General features: G+C 35.5%; 1 protein-coding gene across 7 annotated transcripts in view; it reads right to left on the bottom strand.

Annotated features, from left to right (window-relative positions):
- The window catches only part of LOC139959620 (formin-like protein 2), a 49,585-nt gene that overhangs the window by 3,868 nt on the left and 18,804 nt on the right, over positions 1–26,913 (bottom strand). For 6 of the 7 annotated variants that reach the window (XM_071957376.1, XM_071957374.1, XM_071957379.1 and 3 more), the window contains 16 exons: positions 23,653–23,751; positions 21,816–21,962; positions 19,784–19,900; positions 17,852–17,983; positions 16,912–16,938; positions 15,538–15,582; positions 14,788–14,856; positions 13,488–13,629; positions 10,347–10,391; positions 6,478–6,629; positions 5,728–5,899; positions 4,568–4,764; positions 3,061–3,147; positions 1,495–1,563; positions 721–801; positions 227–353 (listed from right to left, as the gene is read on the bottom strand). In XM_071957376.1, the coding sequence (XP_071813477.1) occupies positions 227–353; positions 721–801; positions 1,495–1,563; positions 3,061–3,147; positions 4,568–4,764; positions 5,728–5,899; positions 6,478–6,629; positions 10,347–10,391; positions 13,488–13,629; positions 14,788–14,856; positions 15,538–15,582; positions 16,912–16,938; positions 17,852–17,983; positions 19,784–19,900; positions 21,816–21,962; positions 23,653–23,751 (1,708 nt within the window). The remainder of the gene's footprint in view (positions 1–226; positions 354–720; positions 802–1,494; positions 1,564–3,060; positions 3,148–4,567; positions 4,765–5,727; positions 5,900–6,477; positions 6,630–10,346; positions 10,392–13,487; positions 13,630–14,787; positions 14,857–15,537; positions 15,583–16,911; positions 16,939–17,851; positions 17,984–19,783; positions 19,901–21,815; positions 21,963–23,652; positions 23,752–26,913) is intronic. The other variant, XM_071957377.1, reaches the window with a different exon arrangement.

Raw genomic sequence — 26,913 nt, 5'->3', positions numbered from 1 at the left:
GCTAGCTATAACACAATCAAAAAGGCCTTTGTACACAGTTCCTTGCTTGTAGGACTCCCAGGACTGAAGTTGATGCCAAGTTTTTCGTAATATCAGAGAGACCGCAGCTCGCTTGGAACTGGAAAAAGTTTTCGGCCTTGCCTTTCATTTATTCTCTAGCATATTATAAGACATGGAAGTGAGCTCTCCTACATAATACCTGTGACTTATACTGAAGGCTACTTACTGGTACGAACGTTGTCAATCTTCAGGTCGGAGTACCAATCTTTACATTCAGGATAGCACCTAGCAACGGTAGCCACCAAATAGTGGACAAATGTCAGATCCCTATTGGTGGATTTAACAAATGTCAACTGTTGAGAGAAGAAGAAAGAAAAAAGAAAAAAAAAACATGACTTCGAGTAAGAGTAGGTCGAATTTTTGAATGACTAAATTTGAGAATTTTGGGCATAAATATTTCAAGACAGGTATTATACATATGCTTCCATTAATATCAACTTGTTTTACAATAATTTAAAAAAAAAAATCCAAGCATTATTTTTAAATGACTAAATTTGAGAATTTTTTTTGGTAAAATATTTCAAGAAAGATATATACATATGTTTCCATTAATACCAACTTGTTTTACAATAATATAAAAAAATGAAAAATTGCAAGCATAATTTTGAATGGTTTCTTATTGTAGTATCCTAACAGCTACTTGAGTATTGTATTGCTCACCCTTTCCAAGGAGTCTAATCTAAATCCGTAAGCAGATCCTCTACGGCTGCTGTTCATGTAGTTCCCAAATGCAAGAATAAGCTGAGAAAAAATAAACAAAAAGTCATAAAAAGTTGATACTATCAAAGACCTTGATAATTAAAATTGAACACATTACCATTAAAAGTTTCATCTCAGAAAATGAAAAGAAATTCTTTGAATGATTCCTGTGAGAGAGGTTATTGGTAAACAACCCGCGTAGATTAATGATAAAATATGACAGGAGTTTTGTTTTAAAACTCAGTGAGCCGTACCCATCCAATAAACCACCCTTGAACACAACTACTTTTCAAAGCAAAAATAGAGGTAAAAATGATGATATGATACTTAAAGTACATGAAGGACTATACATGATAAATTAGAAAAATGTGAAATGGCCCGTGGTTACAGTCGAGTGTCCCCAGGTTCCACAGGAATGTCTGAGAATCTTCACCTTAAAAGTGGCCCCCTGGTCCTGGAAACCTCTGTCATCCTTGTGTGCATTTATGAAGCATAACATTTCCTTATTGCAAACACTGTCCCTTGTAAGAAGAACCCTAGCTCGCACAAAATCGTTTAATACGAGTGTTTGGTAGAGAAGACCAGTGTGCACAATACCTGCTCCTGGGATCTGACAGATTACAACATCCAGCAGTCCTAAACCTACTTCCAAGTTGTAGATGTCACTTTTTCCGATAACCTATTAAATGCAGTTCCCAACTGCAAAGAAATTTGAGTACCAATCGGTGAACGTACCTCAAAAATTTTCTTGAGTTTGCTGTTACTGCACACCGACTTGGAGGATATTGTGAGGTACATGATTTCCTGCAAAGAAACAAGTAAATATGACGTAAATGGAATTCAAATGTAAACTTTCATAATTATTTCTGACTGTGTAAATAATGTTGCACAAAATATGTAAAATATACCAGAACTAATTTAACATAAAACAAAACTAAAATAAAATAAAACTGTTAGCAAACTGCTTATCCACTTGAGAGCCTGTGTAGGAGAATGTGTAAAAGTAAGTTGGCTTGACGTTTCGATCCTAGCTGGATCTTCTTCAGAGGCTGAATGACAAGTTACAGTAACGGAAGGGACAAATACAGAACTGATTTAATCAGGAGAGAACAGGTCTGTCTTGATTCTCAAAAATGTCAAATGCTTCTCTTTGTACCCTCTGTGGACGATGCTAATGCAATGTGTCTAATTACAGATCAACACCTTCAGGAATGGTACAGTCATTTATAATGATAAACAAACATTCTCGTTGGGTTTTTTAAACGTTGTCATTTTGTCAGTTCGACCACAGAAAACTATTTAATTTATAATGATTAGTAACATTACACTGTATGATTCTGTGCTGTCATGTAACATAAATAACATGGGTAAACACAAATGCAAATCCATAAGTTACATAAAACCGTAAGAGCTTTGACAGTCTTTGAGATAAAGTAGGATTAATTTACAAAACTAGGATTGGAAACATGGCACCAATAAATCTGGAGGCCTATTTTCAGGATTGCTTTCATGCTGTGATGCTTTACACTTAAGACCAGTATCTTACCACTGCATGAGAGCCAAAAAATACTCGGGTCAAAATGCTCCATTATCACAAGATTGTAACTTTTTTATCGCCTCAGAGTAGACCAAATTCGAATAGATGGTATATCACTTCGAGCTGTCATGACATATTAACAACCCCAAATATGTCAAGCTATGGTTCAATTTTGATGGCACTGTGGAGCTAGCAAGTTTACAGCTCAAAAATTTCATCATGTTCGCCACGGCAACAGAAATGTTGAATTCCCATCAAGTTTTTTGCATTAATGTCCTGACTTTAATCCCTTGGACGCCAGTGGCGGAGCGTCCATACAGTCAGGGTGGTGGATGCCCCTCCCCCTGACGGACTCAAATGGACTGCTGGCGCGCCCTTTTCAGCTTTTTACCACTTTTACTTATTCTAGATTATTGACTTTTTTATTGCGCTCTCATCTACCTATTGACAATTTGTCACATTTTGTTGGTGTAATTTGGCGATGACACCTAATTATTCTTCGTTTATCTGCAAATTAGCCAGGCCTGGAAAGGGTCATTACCGGCGATCTAGGGAGTATCTTTACTCAAAAACTTTCTGTACGCTACGCGCCAACCAGTGGTGGCGCTCCGCTTACATAGTGTCGAAAGCGCCCCTACAGACCACTCTCGCCCCTCCTGACCAATACCCCTAGCTCCGCCACTGTTGGACGCCTCTCATTATCGGAGCTATTTGATTAACACCATCGTTTAAAAAACCTGAGATAGAAATTTGAGACGACTTACAGGTCTTAAAGAAGCAATAAGTTCATCGTAGATCCCCATAAACGCCATCAGTCTTAACTTGGCTTCATATCGATCCAGTCTAGCAAGCTGGAAAGAATCAGATTAGCAATTCAGAGGACATGATATCACATGCAAGTCACAAGATATCAGAATCAAGTCACAGGATATCAGAATCAAGTCACAGGATATCAGAATCAAGTCACAGGATATCAGAATCAAGTCACAGGATATCAGAATCAAGTCACAGGATATCAGAATCAAGTCACAGGATATCAGAATCAAGTCACAACATATCACATGCAAGTCACAAGATATCAGAATCAAGTCACAGGATATCAGAATCAAGTCACATGATATCAGAATCAAGTCATATGATATCAGAATCAAGTCACATGATATCAGAATCAAGTCACAACATATCACATGCAAGTCATAGGATATCACATGCAAGTCATAGGGTATCAGAATCAAATCACATGATATCACATGCAAGTCACAGGATATCAGAATCAAGTCACAGGATATCACATGCAAGTCACAGGGTATCAGCATCAAGTCACAGGATATCACATGCAAGTCACAGAATATCAGAATCAAGTCATATGATATCCATGCAAAGTCATATGACATATAAATATAGATAAACAGTATTTAACAGTTGCGTAACCAGACAACCAAACAAAATTAAGACAAATTTCTGGTAATTTTCACACCTTTTACTCAAACTAAGATCCTGTCCTAGAATTTTCATCACATGAGTGATAAGTACTTAAATTGTCAACAATTTGGAGAAACTATCAGATGTAAAATGTGAATTGCAACAACTTCAAAGCTTTCAAATGTTTTCGTCACCACCTGGATGTTAATTTGTCAAACTGTATTGAAACTTCTACCAAAACAGTACGCAAGCTGCTGTCTCAAAACTGATTCCAACATACTTTTGTTACTATCACAGTGTTATGCTTTGATTTTACACTATCCAACATGAAAGTTAGTGTTTTGATCCACAATTTAATCACAAAATGACACATCATCCTCAGAAATCATTCAAGATATTTACCATTATGTAATGATGATTAAGTTTGTTATGCATAATAATTCATAAATCTTAATGAAAGGCATAAAAAACCTGGTGGTTTTTGGAGCAAGGAGAAACCCTGGCAGATAAAAGAGGGCAGTATAGCACAATTGTCCTATGCTACATTGAGAAATTACATGCTGGATGATAACTGTGACTGACATCTCGACGGATTCGTGACACAAGAGTGGAATGGTTTATGCAGAGAAAAGAGGGCAGTATAGCACAATTGTCCTATGCAAAATTGAGAAATTACATGCTGGATGATAACCGTCACTGACATCTCGATGGATTTGTTATGGAAGAGTGGAATGGTTTATGCAGAGAAAGGGGATATGTGAATAATGACATAAAATCTGAAACTTGAATTGACAGATTACTAGCAGGACTGGAATCAAACCATAAATTAATCAATTAATGGTGTAATACCTGGAACATGTACTGTTCAGCTTCACCCAAGGTTTTGTACTGATCGGCGTTCTCGGCTAAAAGTTTCAACTCTTGTTTCGTTGGAAGAAAATTCAGAAGGAGTTCGGCAGATTCTTCTGGCATATCTCTTCTGTCACAATGGTTGATATGCTCCATTAACCCTTTGACAGTTAGAGGAATCTTTCTGAGAGTAATAACTGTGGAGAAGGAGTTTGAGAGAACAGAAATCATGAAACACCCAACGACTTGCCACTTCATATTAACTAATCCCAGCCACACATGTTCCAATCATATGTGAGACTATTTTGGAAATTAAAATACCGTTCCAACAGTATTACAAAGTAGCTTAAAATCTCTTATATACTTTCATCAATGGCAGGCACAAATGGGGATTGGGGTTGGGAGGGGGCGGTGGGAATGGCCACCCCTACTCCCATCCTCAGTTAGGGGAAATGATCCAATCGAGGAATGTGATTTTACATTCTGCCCGGGAAGAATATGACCACTGCTACATGTGTGCCACCCCCATTTACAACCTCACAAAATAATCAAGAGTATTTATAAGCACAGCCCTTCCATTTAGAGCTAAATATAGACCTAATTTATAGTCTTAGTATATATCCTATAATGCACCTTTGGATGTCAAAACTTTTGATACTTTTCTGGGGGAGGTCATTTTCATCCACCCCAGAGCGACCCCTTCCTATGTAAAATCCTTTATTTGACTCTGGTCCTTCCATCAATTTTTGTGCCTTTCTTACTTATACAATAAAATCGGAGAATACTTCAGAATTTGATCGCACCACCTTTGAAATCCTGCTTGTACTTACTTTCATGAAATACGAGAGTAAATGATCCAAAAGTTTCTTCAATCATTTAATATATTTGAAGTTTGATATGAAGTCCAGATACTACTCACCACTATTGAAAACCTTAATACTAAGAACTAGTACTCTACCAGTGTTGCCTATACTTAAACAGCACAGTAATAAAGTACCAACGTGAACGATTCTTGTCTTTTAATCACCCGACGCAAACCGTAACTACGACAGAAATAATAGTCTGCAGTCCCCCAGCCCTCCCCCAGCCCACCAGCCCCCCCTCCCCCGCCTCCTACACCTATGGCTATGACTACTAGTTTTTTTACACTTTCAACTTACTGAGGTTTCTGGCTCTGTCTGTGGCCACCAAACTTATCCGTTTGCTGTGCTTCTCCCGGAGTCTTTGGAATTTTTCCTGCATTTTGTTTGACGATTTGTAGTCCTTTAGCCGGAAAGTTTCTTCAAAGTCAGTGAAGTCTAGCTCTTTGTATATCTTCTCATCGTTAAGTTCCTGGGATAGAAACAATTTTAAAATTTGATGAGAACAGGAGGAAATTTTTGGTTTGCTAGAACAGGACTTGAGCCTCAAATCCCTTGCAAGATAAATGACACCTGCATTAAAATACTTGATGACCAAACAACACTTTCTGCTAGAAACAAAACAAAATCTCAAGTGTCCAGGATTCATTGATTTGTGAGTTCACTGCATCATGATAAATCTGTAGGCTTTCCCTTAAGATCAGCTAAAGTTTGGATCCATTATTTGTCTCAGTAATGTCCCTAGAAAAGGGGGACATTTTGCAATAACGTGCCCTTCTGGGATGCTTCAGAAACAAAGTGTTTCTTTTCTTTAATCAGGTGTATTGCTAAGGGTATAAAGTCAACAATGCCACTGCTAACCTGTCCCTACTTTTCAGCCACCAACCAAGCTTTAAACAAAATGGAGAGCGAAAGGAGTGCATTATTATGAACGAATACAAAAGGAAAGGGGTTTCAAGCTCCACTGGCTTTGTGCTACATACAATACACAAGCAGGGAACCACCAAACATAATCTACGACCTTTGACACAGGCCAACATCACCACGTACCTTGAAGACAGTCTTGCCAGTAGAATGAATCGGAAGCCAGTTAAGCATCGGAAGAGGAGCACCGGGAACTATGGGTAATTTCCTTCTGGATTTGGAGCCAGGTACTGGGGGTGGGGCTGGTGCCATGGGTGGTGCAGGTGGCGCGGTTATGCCTGATAGAATAAAAAATAATGTTGCTATGGTTACTGTGAGTCCATGTCAAAAGAAAGGGATCTTTCTGAAAATGAATTCAAAAGGTGAAACCTGGTTTGCCCTTCATAGAGCATCTTAATCCTATAGGTACAACATGAACAAATCTTGTAACATATAGTTTAGTGTCGCATGCATATTCATAACACAAATTTGCATACAAAATATGCAATAAAGCCACTACATACAAGTTCACTTCACTACAGTCACTATGTTATCTATTATAGGCTTGCTAGATTCTGTAATGTGGTAAAGCTACCGTATAGAGCTATCTTTCAAACTAATATATTTAAAGTGATTACAATTTCATACCTTATTTCATTTACCCCAAGAAAGATTTACTCAAATTCAAATTTACATACTCTCTGTAGCATATATACAGAAACATAATATTTGTAGACATAAAGATCTAGTAGTTTTTTCATATCATGACTGCAATATAACAGGTAAAGAAACACTGCAGATTCCGTCCATCTTCATTTGAGGTTGGTCTTGATGACAACGATTATAACAACTTCACCTTTAATGATTCTGATATGCAAACTATGCTATGCTAATTTCTACATCCACTGTTAACATGCTATAGGTAAGCTTGGTTAAAGAACAGACTTACCAAAGCTTTAAAAATCTGTGGTTACTTAAAAATTAAAATGCAACAAATTGTAACAACATGCTGAGTGATAAATCTAATACTTGATGAAGTCTACTTGTTTACAATTAGTGGGCATCACACCACACTCTGTGACAAGCTACAAGGGACATCAGCAGGAGTTCATTACATAGGTAAACACATTCCCTGCACGACTGTACGGCTAAAAGCTTTCAAGTTAACAATTGAAAATAAAATAACAAAGTAATTTTTTAGGTCAATCAAAAAGTATGAATTGGTGACTAGTGATATCTTGTTTTGTATTTATTTAAAAGTAGTAAATTTGATTATTCAAGCATTCATGAAATGTAGGTATACATGCTACTACAAAAAGATTGGAGAAAAAGGACAAAAATATGGGGAGGGGGAGGGAATGATGGGGGTAAAAGCATTCTGACAGAATTGATGGAATTAAGCAATGTTGATTTAACAATGACATATTTAAAAATGAAATGTCTTCTAAATAACTGAATGGAAAATGAAGGTATTTTTTAGGATTAAGCTCAGTATTCTTGGAATGTGATTCTAGACATCAGCCCACAGGGAGGGGGTGAAAAATCATGGTTATCAGAAATAATAATAATATGGTCTTAGAAATAAAATTAAAAAAATAGAAATATGAAAACATTAAAATAGAAGAAAGAATAGAAATATGAAAAATTAAAAAAAGAAAGATCCTTGAATCCTTCAAACAAAACAATTAATCACTCTTCTATCCCACCTTATTAATTTCTCTGAACTAAGTAAACTAAAGGTGAGAGCAGGAGGGTCACTGGGGGGGGGGGATCGAGTTATGGGTAGATGTAGTAAAAGCATGTTTTGGTACTTGTGCAGTAATTATCTCTTAGTTTTGAACAAAGAAATCTAAGGAAAGCCAAATTTGGCAGTAACTTTTAGGAGAGGTCTAAAGTAATAGATCACAAAAGCCTGAATTTGAAAATTGAAGCAAAAATGGAAATGGAACAAGCAAAGCTACACAAAAAAACAAGTATATATTCTTGTTGTTACCTATAACAGCAAGTATTTAACTACAGAAACACTTCAAAGGGATAGAAGGGATTAGAAACTACAACAGCCCAAGTTGTCACTAATATTTTGACAAGCTGCTAGGTGTTTTACATAATGTAGGATACTATTAAAGCAATTCAACATTTATTTTATGGTCCTCCATTTCTTCCGACTCATATAACTCATTTTGTTGCAGGTGAAAAAAAGGATATTTTTTTTTAATCAGTTGAATCCTAATAAGCAAATTCACTATTCAAATTATTTATGGAGAGAACTTCCTGTAAATAATGAGAGTACGTGCTATGGGTGTAAAATGCTTCACCAACAAAATCTGGAACAAGAGCTTATCTAGTTTTCTCCTGTCTACGTACCAGACTTGATAAGAAATGATCAAAATAGAATATTAACAGATCAATCTAAATCATTTAAAGGTGAAAAATTGTACCAGGGAATAATTTAATGTGCAACTTTTGTGTAACAGTTTCAAAGTGCCTGCATTTTATCTCTTATACAATACTATGGTCCCTGCATACAAAACTACTATACATCCTCACACTTCTTTAGCAATTTGACAGTTTTGCATAGCATTCTGTGATGCGAAACTGGATAAAGAATTCCCTGTGTCAAAACAAGAAGGTTCCATGATTGCTTATAATAAATATCATATCAACTATTAATGAATCAAAAGCAAATATGGAAATGAAAATGAGAACGCTATTCAAAAAGTTAATCATGCATGAGGTAAATAAATATTCATTATCAGTCATGATTTTACCCATTATATTGAATAATCACTGATTGTCACGTTCACAGACGACTTTTCCATCTTTAATCTTTCAATACCAGTTAAAGTTGCCTAAAACTAGCTAAATTGTCAGTATTAATCATCATTACTAAAAAGGACATTTTTTTTTCATTGATTTAATTATTTTCATTTAGAGAAATTATTAGTTCTAGAGATCTGTAGCTACCATGGCAACAGAAAACTGGTAACAATTCTATAGTAACACACTAACTATACATACATTCATGAAACATTATTTTCTGCGATGGTTTTATAAGAGTTCTACAACTGTTTTGTTTTCTCCCTATTACTGTATGCTAGTCTTATTTATTCTTGGGCATAAAAGCTAGTAAGAATGAAAACTTCAGTACCAATTTATAGATGTTGCATCTGAGGTGGAAGGGATAATAGGCAGAGGACAAAACTGTTTGTTTTCTCTAAAAAGCAACATATTTTTTCAAGATTTTAAACTTGCTCTTGTGACATCCATTTAAGAAAAGAAGCCAGATGGTTTCAAAGTCAAGCATGAAATGTAATCAACCATCTGGTGGAGGGGGCTCATATGTAATGTCATCTAGGGAAGGGGTCTACGGGATATATTGGTCAATTGAAGGGTGCTTAAGTGCACATTACGGCTAAATTTGGCAAATTTTGAAACAATGTTGAAGAACTTTTGCTTGTTTAGGTTGTGCCACACATACATGTTATACATTCATATACTGTCCTTTCCTTTTGTAATATTCTGACTACCAGTGGGAGGGGGGCAAGTCACCACTGATATATTCTGGGGGGGGGGCTGGTTGCACCTCTGGCTTCTACCACTCATCACTGGCAAGCTACTGTACATAACAGTTTACAGCAGGCTGTGCAGATGTTACGTCATAACGCTGTGTAAACATGTTTGTGTGCAATGTAAACAAATTCACAGTACAACTGCCTTTTTAAAAAGTCTCATTGCTTATACGTTATAATAACATCCTTCTATTTCTTTCTTCTATTTTTAAGATAAGAAGACATTGACATTATTGAATAACCTCACTTTAAAATGCTGAACTTAAAAAATTAACAAAGTTTGATGGATGTATTATGAAAAAGAAAATGTCAGCTTCATTGTTCAGCAGCAGCAATTTTCCTTTTTGAAAAAAATAATTTTCTAAAAGCTGATAAAGCAAGAAGGAAATAATGATGAAGGAAATTAAAGAAGTTTTTAATTGGAATTACGATGCCACGAGTAATCACCTAATGTTACTTTTCGGAAAACCTTTGCAAGACTCGTTGTGGATGCTAGAGAAAGACAACAAAAACAGAACAATTCATAACAACAACAAGTAGAGAGGGCTAATAAATTAAACAGCTTTCTATAAAGCTTAACTACTCAAAACATGTTTTTGTTTATTTGAAAAGGAAAGCCCCTTTAAGTTTGCATAGTACTACTTCTACACAAAGCTAAACTACTCAAAACATGTTTTTTTTTATTTGAAAAAGAAAAGCCCCTTAAAGATTTTTTCCTTCAGTGAAACATGAATTATTCAGTAATTACTAAATTCCTAATAAGTAATGGTAAGTACTAATAATATGCTAATTAAATCAAACATCAAATTCATCAAACACTTTTCTACTGTATGATAAAGTATTGAAAAAGAGAAAATTACCCATGCATTTGCAAAAGCCTGCCTGAAATATTCCAAAAAGAGTTGTCTTATGGGAATGAGCATGTTACTCTGAATTAAATATTTAATCTTTTATTGAATGCACAGTGTATGCATAAATTATGGTTAGTTACAACCAATGATTCAATTGCCACCACTCAGCAATCCAGTCATCCCACTGCCCCCTTCCCCCACCCCCCCCATGTCCACTCTTCATTATTGTCCTTGTCAACAAGTCATTCCAAGTACTTTTAATAGGAAATGATATGTTAAAATAGTGTAAAGATATATAAAAACACCCCACACAGTTTACAAAGGATGTACAAACATCCCAGCTATCGCGATTGCATAGCAACCAGAACACGGCTGCTCGAATCGTACATAGGGCAAACAGGTTTACCCCCACCACAGGCTTTGTTGGAGACTGTGCTATATAAGACTAGTTATTATTATTATTATTATTATTATCCAATATGGCAGGAGGCGAGTGATTAAAAACATATCCTAATTCGTGCCCATACTCTGCAATCTGCACTAAGATGTGGAATACTACATCCATATTTTTTGGGGTGTGAAGGAAGGTGATTTTTTACACATTTATCAAACTGCAGTAGAGTAAATGATATCGTCATAGCAATTTAGCAGAAAAACTACATCCTAACAGCTAGTTTTTGGTGTGAAGAAGGTTTGGTGAAATGTTAAACATGCACATATTAAACAAAAGAGTGAATGACATCGTCATGGTAACTTTAATATCAGATAAAAAATCCGAGTTTGACTTTATTATATGTACGAAATATACATTCCCAGAGGAACATATTCATAATATTCTTAACAAAACATTGATCTTTGGGCACACTGAGAGTTTGGTTACCTAAAAATCCAAATATATCACATTTCAATGGGGAAATTATTCCACAAGTTATAAGAGGAAAGTTCAAGCTTTTAAAGAATATTTGCCATGACATCATAAATAAGTAATGCTCATCAATTCTTAAAAGGTATCGGAAAAAAAAATGCTTGAAAATTTGCCAATTTGCTCTTCTTTTCCAACTCCGGAGATTGCAAACATACCAAAAGTTCATTTTTGTTTTAAAGCAATTTAGGTTATCAATGATGCCAAGACAATCAAGTCCGTCCCTTCGGCCGCATGGACTTCTAGTTTCTGTATAGAGATTAATTTTTAAGTTAGGCTGATATTCTAGTGCCCCCCCCCCCCAAAAAAAAAGGATCTTTCTGTCCCCACCTGACACCCCTCCCTCTAATTCCTCCATACCCCTGCCTCCCAAACCAACAAATTTACAAAGAAAGAAACAATGGAAGCCTCTAGGAAAGTATTTTGGATGATTTCCCCAAACAGCAAGAATCATAATTTTTCCTCACAGCAATGACATCAGCTGGGAGGGGATAGCAAGAAGAACTCCAACCACCCCCACCCCCTCTTGCCTATGGCTGTGTGTCCGTGAGATTGTTATATCATTGAGCATGATTCGTTGAACAGAAGAGTTGTGCATAACAAACTTGACAGTACCAGTCTAACAAACCCAGGTGCACACTGAAGAGATCATTTATGTATACAAACATATTTCCTCTGGAGTCAACTCTCTCCACTGCCCCCCTGTCAAGTCCCCACCCCAACACTCCCCCTAGGGTTGGAACCCTGGTCACCTCAAGGGACCAACCCAAGATTCCTGAAGATGACCTCTGCAACTTTTTGTATCAAGCTTAGCCATGGCAGATAAGAGAGAGCAAAACTATAAAAGAATTAACGATTAGTTTTGCTGCCCAAAAGTTTTTAAGCATAGTGTAAAGAAGGAAAGAAAGTCAGACCTTCGACTGTTGAATTCTCCGCTTCTTTCTCTAAATTGTCAAGAAACACAGGATAACTATAAAAATATCAAATACTCTGAAAGAATGTCCCGGATTGAAGAAAAGTATTAGATTCCAAACTCTTATTTCAACTGTTCTATGTGATAGGATAGTAATAGAAGCAACCGTTATCTCAAATATTCCACTAATCAAAGTTCTGTTTATATTAAAATCAGGCGATGCTTCTTTAGTATTACTTTTCGTTTTTCTCTGAGAATATCTGTCAACCTGCAGTCACAGATAGTAGTATGTGATCTTCGTAATAAACAAAGAAAACCATTAAATATGGAAGTAGGTGTGATCAAATGTCATATTTAAGCTTGCTCAAATCTTGGAGGCCACTTTTGTAAATGAACGCTGTTGAAACCTGCGATTTCTTCCAAACCATCATGGAATAGGATTTTTCTTAGCTATTTGGAGACTTTCATCTCAATTCATCTCCATCACACCGATGAATGATGGTGGTCGTATTTGCATCAAGCTCATTTACACAACTAGGTTCAAACGTAGTGATGATTAATGTAACTAAATATTACTGAAGAATGGCAGGATTAGAGATTGCATATCCCTCTATTCTTGTCTTTTGTATTACACTTGTTGCCCTTTAAGCCAATAGGACCATCCCCTAACAGGATCCAAAAAACAGGAAGCAAGTACTAATGATGACAACATTTCAACCTTTTAGTGACTATTTTGAAAAGAATGCATTTCTTTTCTTTGATCAAATTCCTTTTTCAAATCTCTACCTTCCCTAATATTTAATCTGTCTTGTTTTCTTGCGTCAAATCTCCATTTATTATCTATCTAATCTGTTTTTATTTCATGCTTTACCTAGTCTTTGTTGTTGTTTTTCAAAACTTACTTTCACTTCCACTCTCAGATTCCGTCTCTGTCTGTTCGTCATCTGTCGTCTCTGATGGCGTTTCATCGAGAGGTTTCATCAGGTAGTTAAAGGTGCTCAGCTGCGTCTCTGGTTTAATTCCCGTCTTTTGTTTGTACATCGTCTGATGAAAGGGAGAAGAAAAAAGCAGGTTATTATACTGGAAACTAAATAAAACAAGAAAATAAAAACAAAAACAAAGCAGGAATCTATTAAAGATGTACAATCAGCTGGTCAAAAGGTTATTAAATATGAATGTAACATAACATACAAAATTAATATGAATGCCTCAAGGTTGAGAAGCTGTTGTGACACTATTAACTTGAATCTACAAACCAATCCCCCCTCCCCACGTCACTTCCTACCCCCTTTACCCATCTATGACAGATTCATCACCAGAAGTAAATTCTCTTATTAATTATTTCAAACTAGTATTGATATGAATCTGCTAAAGTGCTCTCTCTTTATGCCAATAAGAGAGATTGGGGCAGCTTTTTTATTTAGTGTAGGTATAATATTAGTTTTTCTGTCACATGGATGTTAAAGTGCTTCATAATTATGCATCAATTTGTGATAATTGGAGTTAATTTAAGGACACTTCCTAACTTTAGAAGGTGAAAGGGGTTCTGATTCACCAAACTCTCTAATATCTCCAGTAGTCATCACAAGGACTTTGAAGGTGCCACGAATGACCAATGTGTCAGCTACCTAGTGAGGGTAGCGTTTAATTTGACGAAGAGTTTCCAAAGACTGTCGAGACCACATAACCTTCAAGCTGACCATTTAGTGGGTACTAGTCATCACAGACATGATATAGCACAGGGCCACAGGTGTTCTCAATTCATTTATATGAGGGTGCTGAGAGAAACTTTGTTTGGATCAAAGGCCAGAGAGATCATTTCTCACTCTATAAAACTAGACTGAGCAATATGCAGGGTAGTCTGATAGGATACTCAAGCCTAAGGCTGATGACCGGATTAGTGCAAGACCGTGCGACGATATTTCTTTGTGGACCAGATTGAAATGTTTTGCAGTACAGTCTTGGGACCCGGGCTGCCTACTGGAAACCCTGATATAAGGGGTGCTAAATCGCCCTTTCATTTGTTTTATTGTGATGGATGCTAATCAGGCAATTCTTGAAGTTAAAAGATCTCTGCATAGTTTGCTGTATTCAAACATATTTATGTCGCCTGGTGAAAGAAAATACAAGCTTGCTGCTTCACGTTATCCATTAAAATAGTTCTTTAAGTTGGACTTAGCGTGTATTCATACGTTAACTTACAGACATCTTTTCCATGGCTGTTTGGAGCTCCAGCACTCTTCCTTTGTATTCTTCAGATTTATCTGTAATCTAAATAGACGAAGAATCACTATTAAAACACCACATGGATTTAATACAGGGCAATGGTAACAATGTAACAAATTGTGTTAAATATGATTTCTACGACACATATGGCTGGAGTGTCCACTGTTGCATCTACTGAAAGACCATTAACTGCAATTAGAACGACTGTTAACAGTGTCAATGATTGTTTGTGTTTATATAAATTTACCAATCAATCTTAAAAACAATATTTCTCATTTTAAGGAACGAATTAAATACATGTTGCTAAAACATTTAATAAAAAAAATCTGCACCAGGGTAAATTATTCCTGGTTGTGCCTTAGACAGCCAGGTCTCAAATGTTTCCTTCCAGGTCTAATTTGATTATTTGATCAGAAATGTTGTTGTCTCGGACAATCGGGGGATCGTTAAAAAAATTTCCTTGTGTACAAAAGTCTGTCAAGATAACAGAGACATAGTGAGGCACAATTGCTCTCAACCACCATATTATAGCTAGTAACTGCTCCAAAAAAATAATCTTTTTTCTCGAAACACTTACAACATAGGGATGTCTTTGGAAACAACAACAATCAATTGTTTGAGTTTGCCAGAAATATCCAAGAACTATTGATAATTGTCAATTAACTGAAGAAAAGCATTTTCTAGAAAGTAAGTAACTTCAATGAAAAAAGACAAAGAATGACCTACCTCCCTGATTTTCTCTTTAAAATCAGATTTTTCATGATCGTAATTCTGCAAAATGGAAAGTCATTGAAATATGATGAAGTGGTTGAAACATAGGGAATGAGCAAAAACACACAAATATACATACCCTGGATTATATGGACATAGTGGGACCTGATATTATCCAGATATGGAAGAAAATTTGGATACTAAAGGCTCTTATACCTTAGCATAGTTTGTTATAACAAGCATATTTTGTTATTTTATTGTCCACACATAGCATTATGTGCTTTGTCCTTATATATTGCAGTAACTCAATGCCTACAGTACAGAGATAGCTTCAAAGGAAAAAAACTGTCAAAACGATGCTTTGCTGTTTAACACAATGCATGTTGTTGATAGAATTTGAAGTTCTCAACTGCAGTGACCAATGTTACATGTGTAGTATGATACAATTATGAATGGTTTGGATTTCAAATCCACATATTCCCAGAATCAGGATCAAGCAAGCAAGTCTGGGCAATCCAGGTCTTACTGTAAACACAAAACCAAGGACAATATGAGAAAGTTTTTTACTTTAATAGTTAAACTATCACCAAAAGAAATGCTGCTAAAAGTAATATTTTACATTTTTACATATTCTATAGGTCATCACTATTGGGCTCCTTATATTAGCATGCTAAAAGGTGCTTCCAAGTTTTGCAAAATGGGTTTCTCTACGGAGGGACAACATAGACATTAAGGGGAAAGTAAGATGCTCTGATAAACACAGTAGAATCAAGACTAATATCTTAATCATGGATAACAATTTGGGATTTTCCCGTTACATTTGGAGGCGATACCGACAATCTTTTCAATAACACACATGCCAATGGTAAATTGTTTTTATTTTAGCGGGGCACAGTAAACAGTATCTACTACAACTTTTGATATTTTGCTGTAGTGAGCTGCTTGTCTCTGAAATATCGAGTCAACGAACCAAAGGTAGTCCTCAAGTACTCTATAATCAAACTGTTACCATTTCTGGCTGATCAAGTTTGCCTTTAACAGACAGGATTCAAACTTGAAAACGAATTTTCTCTCCCAATTGTGGGTCACAAGTAAGGGTTTCCCTGATACTTGAAAAGGATAAAATTTTACATTTGTCAGCGAGCTTGTGATATTTGTTCAATCTATTGTTCTTGACGTTGAGGTTTTGGACAGTTGTGGAAGATAAACTTGACTACAAAGGTCAGTGTCGGAAGCAGCTGCTGATAAATATCCATTTTTAAGGGAAACCGCACGTAGCTAAAATAGGTCTTTTGAGTCAACGGTATTGTTTAATCTGGAATGAAAGAATGGTGAGGTTGACCTTGCTTGTATAGTGTGTACAAAAGGTTAACCGAAATAAAAACTTACCCACAGTTTGTCTTGTTGCCTGTCAACCTACAAAGAGTGAGAAAAATATAACTTATAGTATAGTGAGAAACAAAGCAAGAAAAACATGTTGGTTTATAAAGCTAGGCATTTACTTGGTTCAGATAATTTTGCATTTAACAGTTGACAGACAGAAGGTTGATTGTACATGTCAGTTTGAGTATAGGTTTGAAAGTGAAAACTCAGATAATGTGGACTCTTTTTATAAAGTACTAACATATGCATGTACTTATTATGAACTGTTTAGTGTTAAATTTATGACTATTCAACATTAAAAAATGGTGGCAAATTGTATCCATTCATTGTATCACTGAATCGATATAAAGACGGGGAGTTGGGCAACACCGTTTGAAATATCACCTTAATTAGGCTGGAGTAAAATGAATATTTGAATGGAAAAAACACATTTGCACTGCCATTTCGTACCAGATCTGGTACGAAATGGCAACAAAATGGCAATGTCAATTTAAGACAGAATTTGGTTGTCAGTCCTCTTTGACACCTGGCAACGATGACCATTCCAAAAAATTAGGAATTAGAACCATACACAAATGTTCTCAAAAAGTGTTTTCCTTTACTTTGTGAAACTGAAATAGTCCGTTGACCTTGGAATCATCATCGCTATAATGGAATATTTCAAAATCACTAATATTCATACTAATCTCTAGTATATGTCAGAGACAAATTAAAGCTTATATTTTCAACGAAAATGCAGACCACTTTCATTGCAAAACTTCCTTTTCTGTGGCAGTAAAGGCTGAGATCAGAGACTTATTGAATATTGTTTCAAATGCCATATGTAGAACTATGATCACTTGTTCATATAGAGAACTGTATTCTTTGTCTACTCAATCCCCAACCACTACCTCCCCTCCCCTCCCAACCACCTCTTAACCTTCCTCTCATTAATGCAAATACTAACCTCTTGCCTGAGAAGTTCATTTCTGGATTTGTGGGCTGATAAAGCTTCCTGAAGACTTTGTATGCTCAAGTAATGGCTGTGCCAGAAATCTAATTCTTGTCTCACGGATTTCGGAATCTCGCTGCCATAATTCTAAAGAAAGAGAAGGAAAAGAGAAGTAACATTACCTTTTCAATTATAGAGATGCTTTCTGTGTTTCAACATTTAACAACATTATTGATGTACAAACAAGGTATGAAAGATGAAAGGCAAAGCTGACAACCATTTTGTCTAACCGTTAATAACTACAAGTTAATGGGTGATTTATTGGTTGTCCAGTTAATTTTAATCTATCTACAGAGGTTGACCAATGGCAATATTTGATCTTGAAAAAAAATCAGTCCTTACAATTTGGTTTAATTCACAGTTGAGCAAAATGCGACCTGCTGGCAAATTTTCTGTAGCCAATCGAGAAGGATTTCATAACACCATTTAAGAAACCCTCTGAACCGTACAACATAAGAGCAATATTTTTCATGAAAAGAATAAAATAAAATAAACTACAATAAATTAAATAAATAAATTAAAAAACATATATATATTAATTAAAGTAAATAAAAATCTACCTTTGGGTTTACCACAGAGACAAACTAATTTAATAATCATAGTAACAGCAGTTAATACTGCGTGAGTTATTTCTTTTTATTGCCAAACATAGATCCTGTTGGATAACCCAGTCCAAGTAGTTGCTGTTCACTTTGACCCACTTTGTTCTCAAGTTGAAAATTAAAAGGCACTGAACCATATCAAAGGTTTGAAGGGGTGTAATCTATGGATGTAGGACTACCTTGATAGTAAACTACTAAATCTACCTGAAGGTAAAGCATATGTAGCTCAATGTACCCAATGCACGAAATACAATGTGAACTTGACATTCTTGATATTTACCAAAGACCACTATGGCCATGGTTAAACTGTGTTGCAGGTCTGTCCATTAAATGGATGGATGGACAAACCTGCACACAGTTTAACCATAACCAATGCTTTACTGTAATAGATTTAAAGGACATTTTTATTTCTTCAAGTACTCAGTAGAATTTACTTGGAAGATGCCACTTCTTACAAATTGCAAAATGGATTAACTTGAAGAAAATGGGACCTATCACAGACTTTGATGGAATAAAATAAGATAACAATTGGCAGTTATATATATATATATATATCCTTAACCTTATATATATATATATATATATATATATATATATATATATATATATATATATATATATATATATATATATATATATATATATATATATATATATATATATATATATATATATATGCATATATATACATTTACATATTTTCTTTTTTGCCTGTTCCTACTAAAATATAAGAATATTCCACATTTAGCTGCAAGAAGAATCTAACACAGTAGAGTGGAATTCTGAACTTTGTGAATCTTTCTTTAATCAAGTTCCTTTGCATTCCATTCAATTGCTAACATGAAGCCACAGGTGGATCATTAAAATACCTTTCTACGTTATCTTCTTTCAATCCTACCCACACAAGTCAAACACAGTAACACAGTTTGATATACTTCACACCTAGCAACAAAAGATGACAGTTGTGAAAAACTTTCATTACCATAGTAACAGAACTCTGTCATTTATTAACACTTTATAGGGTACAGAAAGCAATTAACTAACAGTGTGTAGGCTCTATACTAACAACAATAACCATATCATTATTGCATAAAGTATATATGCAACGGATCAAAGTATCATAACATGCAAGTCTGCAAACAACGATGATATATTTCAGCTGATAAGAGCACATAACGCCAAAACTGTACTTGTATGACCACAATTACCAGTGATGTCCACATAAAAACCATTCCAACTCCAGATTACAAAGACAAAGAAATATTTTAAATGTCAACAAACTCACCATTTCTACTTTACTTGTAGAGAATTCTGCTAGTTCCAGCTCGTACTGGAGGTATACTCGTTGATTAAGGTCGGATGTAGTGGCAAGAATAGTATTCAAGAATCTAAGACAAAGAGCCTGGAGGAACAAAAGTCAAATGACACATTATTTAAAACTTGAGAGAAGAGTATTATAGAAGACACACCCTACCATCATTTTCCATAACATCTGCTTCATAGAGATAAAAGTGTCAAAAACAACTTCCCTAAACAGCTAAGAAAGAAATTATCCCATTTGGGAGATATCATAGGTTTAATGAGCACTCCTTTAGAAACAAGGCTGAATAGTTATAACAAAATAAATATACAAATACAAATTAAGACTAATTGAGCCACAATTGCTTCATTTTTCTTATGCTATGCTTCAGTCATTAAATGTTTTATACTTTCTCTCATGGAGAGGGGGTTTGCATTGCTGAAGCTTAACTAGATCCAGCTAGCCTTGTGATTTCTTGTCATAAAATTTGCTCAAACTTAAAAATAACTATCTGACTAATGTAGAGCAAGTGAGTTAAATGTGTCCAAGAATTAAGTGAGAACCAGAAAAGATTTTGTAGAAATCCCTTGTGAGCATCAACCATGTCATTCACTACTAAGGACTTTACAGTATAGAATGTTAAACCAAAATGTTTCAATATCCAGAAAGAACAGTCTTCCTATGTTTAAAATATAGACATTTTACCAAGTTGTGAGCTAGCAAATCCCTTTAACTTTGTTGAGCGTTACATGACACTGTTTATACAACATTTGTGAAATATTTCCTGAGATAACCTGTTGGCCCCCTTGACCTCAGAGGGAGACAACTGATAGGAGGTTTAAGTGCATGTTTAAAGCAAGAGTATGAACTCTGAAGCAGATTTCATTACCTGGATGCCAGGCATGATCGTTGAAGACCTACAGAGCCCCTTCACAGGCTAACTAAACTGAGCTGCCTTTGACCAAATTATGTTCACCAAAAAAAAAAATTAGAATTGGAGAATTCACATAATAATTGTACCTTTAAATTTGGAGTTATCATGTATAAAAGGTTTTCAGGCTGTGATGCCTGAAACATCCCCAATATTTACCACTCAACACTGTGAGGGTTCCTATTTATCACAAAGTGAGACAATGGCAGTGAAGCTTTCAAAACAAGTCTGAATATCATTTCTATATATAGTTGTTTCTATGAAGACATGCAGACAACAATACATATAACTTTGAAGCAAATATTTGAGATTTTTGTCTCATTCATCAGTTACAGTGTTCTTGTCATGCACAGTTGGCTTTTGTGCGACTTTTGATGAAAATCAGAAACTTATAATAAATTTTATTAAAAAGGGCATGACGAGCCAAATTTTTTTTGCTTTTATAATGTGCAAACCCTAACGACGGGATATGTACGCAATGCAAAGATTTTATACAGCGTTGCACAAACATTGATACTTCAAAGACCTACTGTAGATGGAATCTCATAATGCATTAGTTCCAGTCATTGAATCCTGGTTGTGGGGTCTAACCAATTCCCACAGTTCAATACAAAAGGCAACACCAACAAACAGTTTTTATAGGACTGGATTGGGTCTGACTTCAAACAAAATGAACTTTGCAATATTAGTATTTTTTTCACCCTGTGCTAAACAAGTTGCATAGATTAGCAGGCAAATTACCCAAACCAAACGACTTAAGAAAATAATTAAAAGCCTAGATTCCCGATGAAACCAAGGAGGTGTAAAATTATTTAAATAACTCAAAAAAAAGAGAGACAAATTTGGCCTTTAGTCTGGACCAAAACAAGATGGCCGCTCCTTGAAATAATAAAATGGAATGACAGTTAAAACCACTGACAAAATTACACAGATCAGTCAAAATATCTAATCAGTAGTAATTTTGTCCTTAAAATTGTCTCTTTCACAAAGACTAACAAACAAACAAACACACAGACATACATACAAACTCCATAAACAAAGCAGGAAAAAGAACCCCTCAAGATTGCTCCTCATGGAAATACTCACAGTTAGCTCAACTCTATGGCTCTCCTTGAGAATCATCTGTGTTATAGCATGAAAACGGACTTTCTCTCTGATTTGTTGTTTAACGTAAGATAGGACTTCTAAAATTCTTTTGTTGCCACTGAGACTATCACAGGCTCTTATAAGGATCTGAAATGAAGAGTGGGGAAAAAAATGACAGACAATGGTTAAACCTTTTGCAACAAACACCATGGAAGGGCAGATATATGTTACAATAAAAGTAAAATCATATTTCAAAGACAATGTCTAGTCAGTATAGGCTATATAACATCCTAGCCAAGCACCCCACATAAAATCTGTTGGCCCTCTCCTACCCGACCCCACTGGTTCCCCTATAGATACCTGTTGGGTAACTATAACTCATCATTTTCAATTGAATTACAAATTTGTGCTCTTAAGCATCACAGAGCTACCACACAGCAGTCTGTGTGTTAGAAAGATTTTATTTGTAAAATAATGACCCCATGAGGTTCAAAATGTCACTGAACCTCAGTGACCTAATTGCACCCTACCATCTCAAACACCCAACAGTGCTAAAGTTGACCCAGATCCTTTGCTGAAGTTGAGGGTCAGAGGTCAACCTATCTTGTGTAACCATGACTACACTCTCATTTTCTTTCCATACCACAACCCCAACAGTGTCGCAGTAAAGTATTTCAACATTTTGCCTGATTTCTTTACAGTCAGTCTTCTGTTGATGACTTTGCTTTTCATATTGATTCAGATATGGCATTCTTGCAAATTTTCTCACGTGGCATCCTTGCATTCTTAGAAAATTATTGTGTTTTACTTATATATACATGGTTTCTATATTTATATTATCCTTGAAGGGTGAAACTTTTGATTCACAGGTTGCTTGCCTTGAAAACACATGCTTATACGTAGTTCTATGCTTGTATCAGGTGTACATTTTGAAAGGAGTTAACCTTAAATAGATAAAAAGGGCAACACAAATGCATTTCGGAATCTATCAGGAAATTAATCACTTATTGAAAGAAATACACAAAAGGAAGCTTTCTTGAGCTTGTTCCTAAAACAATGCAAAACTATATGAAACCAACTGGAAGAGAATCTTCTCTTTCTTGACAATAATCTGTCTTATCAGGTTGTCACCTCCTTGTGATCATGATGTAGACGGGCAGGTTAATCCAATAATGCTGATATTTTACGTAGCTGTTTTACTGGTTTACCTTGGTGTACATAGATGAATCTACAGTAGATAACTTGGCCAGTTGTCAAATACAATTCTGAGCAGACTTGAAGTGAGTCTATACATATATGTTCCAGCATAGTTACATCAGGGAGTTTCCATAACAACTCCCTGGTAACATGTACTCCATGCGGATCTGTCCTCGTGCTTGTACTAGCAGCATTTTAAACAGTGATGTAGGGAATAACGGACAATTCCCTAGTGCACACTCTCGCAATGAGACTTGTACCCTGTACCCGGACTCATACCAAAGGAATTCTACTTGTACTCTTACCCATGCTGTTGTACTAGTACACCAAGTCTGCAAGCTTGTATGAGGGTGAAAAGTTGAAATTTAATTCCTAAAGCTGCAATTTATGAACCAATGCTCTTGCATGAAAGCAGGGATTTTCTGTACGCAGCCCTGTATAACCAATCTCGCATGTTTAATACCACAAGATCCACCTCCTTTTGGAAAGGCCTGGATTTACACCCCAAGCCTGGAATTACTGTACATCCCAAAGGTTAAAACTCTCCAGGTAAACTGGGGACATTTACCTCACCTTTTGAAAACATCAGAACAGCTCATTTGATAAAAGACTAAAATAGACATGAAAGTAACATACTTACAACGAATGTGTATAATCTTGAAGACAGGGATTTACTGATCATTGAGAGGGCGACATTTTCCAAGACATGAGGAGTAGAAACAATAAGCTTGACACCATTCTGTGGGCAAAAAACAGCAACAGATAAATAGACAAAATGAAGTCCCAGTAGTTCATTGGGTTTAGCCTTAATCTTCTACTGTGTGTGTACGTTACATCAGATCATATGAGCATACCCGGATGAACTGTCAAATACTGCAGTCAAAACTCAAAAGTCAATTTGTTATCCCTTTCTAGAGTCACTTCTCTTAAGAAGTTCATGTAAAATACAACTCGGTTGGCTGTCAAGACAATATACACAAATTCTTAACTGTGGCCATGGCAATGACAGAAAAACGATACTTCAACTGCATCTAGGACTCCACCTAGTTTTCAAGGAAAATGACATGAAATATACACTTTTCTCTGTCGATGTTGTTTACTTTGGAAGGTTATAAATTTCATCTGATGTCAAGGAAACATTGCATACTATTTAATTATTACACATTCAGATTACTTTTTTCACACTACCTACGTATATCTTACTGTAGGAAATTAATTCATCCTCCATGCAGCTTGGAAACGTGGTCTCCAAACCAAGTGGTTAATTTTATTTAGTTTTTCATCTCAAAATAGAGTGGTTCTTCTTTGTGGTTTTCAGCAAAATATTAAATGTCCTGTGACAACAGTAGTTCCATTGGGAATACATTACCATGGCAACAGTGGTTCCATTGGCAAAACATTACCATGACAACAGTAACATTATATATATTTATATTTATATATATATATATATATATATATATATATATATATATATATATATGTTACTGTTGTCATGGTAATGTGTGTTATAGTCGATCTTTTCCTCCTTACTGTACATCGGTTGATATTTTATTTTTCTGGCTTGATAGCTTACTGTAGATAACATATATTTTATACATAAATGGTTTCCACAACATAAATACTTGGCCTATTCCATGAGAAAAGGTGCTCAGCAAAGATTTCATTACAGACCAACTTTCAGCCGAGTAAACAATGCTGGTAACCAAATGCCTTCTGCTAAAGGGGAATCCCTGCCCACCCTTCCACATCCCCCTCTCCTTCTACCATCCAGGTTTGTACTCTCTACCACCACAGAGGATAACAAAAATTATGGCCACAACCATTCTAATAAACTTCTGAAAATATTAGGGTCTTGCTCAAAACTCATTACTGTCTTTCCTCTTCACCACTGAAATTAAGGACAAAAAAAAAATTCTTTCCATTCCATGTTCAGACACTTATCAAAATCAACTATTCTTCCTTGTTTAACTTAAAATGTTTGCTGGATCTTTTGCATGCATGTTCATTAGCAAAGGGCATTTTTCACCATAAGCACACAAACTGTCATTTTTGAAACCCACACAGATGACCAAAAATTGTTTAAATCATTAGTCATCGATATTAAACTATGATAAGGATATAAATCACCTTTACTCTGAACATATGAAGCAACATGGACTTTGTCCTCTCCTTACAAAAATTACTTTTGCACAGTAAATGTGAACATATGAAAATTCAATCAACACCAGCATTAAATGTGTCTAGACAATGAACAACAGGGGAAAATGTTTATCGGTTAACTATATAGCGTTGGCAATTAGATATTACCAAACTATATCAATTCTCTTTGAATACTTTTGGATATGCTGTATTTACAATATATACAATATAATACGATGATAAAAAAAATGTAATACTACAAGTGACCAATGTAGGCTAGTATCAACATATTTGACTTTTTCCATGACATTCTGATCATGGCAAATTACACTTTTAAAGAATAATCATATAAATTTACTTTATGAGGCGAAGAAGCTGTTGTAAAAACTTCTTATAACAAAAATTTGCTGCTTGTATCCACATACAGTATGCAAGTTCACTAACCATTAAAATACACAGAAACTGACATTATACTGTTAGGATTGTTAGTTGGTTGCATTAAAATCACGACCAAAGATGTTTGGGAAAATCACTTCAGCTTTAATTAAAGCCAAGCATCACTATAGTACTATTTATTAGACTAGCTCCCACACATACCAATCCTAGCTTAGCCGCTTTAAAGCCAAGCATCACTATAATACTATTTATTAGACTAGCTCCCACATATACCAATCCTAGCTTAGCCGCTTTAAAGCCAAGCATCACTATAGTACAATTTATTAGACTAGCTCCCACAGATACCAATCCTAGCTTAGCCGCTTTAAAGCCAAGCATCACTATAGTACAATTTATTAGACTAGCTCCCACACATACCAATCCTAGCCTAGCCACTATAAAGCCAAGCATCACTATAGTACAATTTATTAGACTAGCTCCCACACATACCAATCCTAGCTTAGCCGCTCTAAAGCCAAGCATCACTATAGTACAATTTATTAGACTAGCTCCCACACATACCAATCCTAGCTTAGCCACTTTAAAGCCAAGCATCACTATAGTACTATTTATTAGACTAGCTCCCACATATACCAATCCTAGCTTAGCCGCTTTAAAGCCAAGCATCACTATAGTACAATTTATTAGACTAGCTCCCACATATACCAATCCTAGCTTAGCCGCTTTAAAGCCAAGCATCACTATAGTACAATTTATTAGACTAGCTCCCACACATACCAATCCTAGCCTAGCCACTATAAAGCCAAGCATCACTATAGTACAATTTATTAGACTAGCTCCCACACATACCAATCCTAGCTTAGCCGCTTTAAAGCCAAGCATCACTATAATACTATTTATTAGACTAGCTCCCACATATACCAAGCCAACATAGACCCACATTAATGGAGACAGAACTTTCTGTTCAACAATCAGAGATACAGTTAATGGTTTTATCTTCCTTCTATACATTTAGTACATAAGTAGTTGATAAACCACAATTAGGACAGTATTACTTTATTATCAAGCTATTTTCATCAGTTTAATACTTGCCATTCAGAAAGACAGAACTTTGTCTTACAGATCTGTACTAGCCATATTCATACTCTAAACAGCTTTCATATGAAAAAAACATGATAGAACCCATTTTACAGCTTAGCTCCACAAGATATAAACTAAGGTAAACATTACACAGTCTAGGAATGAATGTACGTGAATATGAAGGAGTAAATTATTTCAAGGGAAGTCAATTTTAATGATGTACGTAGTACAAAAGGATTCTGAGTTCTGTCATAAATAAACCAAGACCAACATGAAAACATGA

This window comes from Apostichopus japonicus, chromosome 19 (genome assembly GCF_037975245.1).
Source record: "Apostichopus japonicus isolate 1M-3 chromosome 19, ASM3797524v1, whole genome shotgun sequence".
Classification (NCBI taxonomy): domain Eukaryota; kingdom Metazoa; phylum Echinodermata; class Holothuroidea; order Aspidochirotida; family Stichopodidae; genus Apostichopus; species Apostichopus japonicus.
This window is presented reverse-complemented; position numbering and strand designations above follow the sequence as displayed.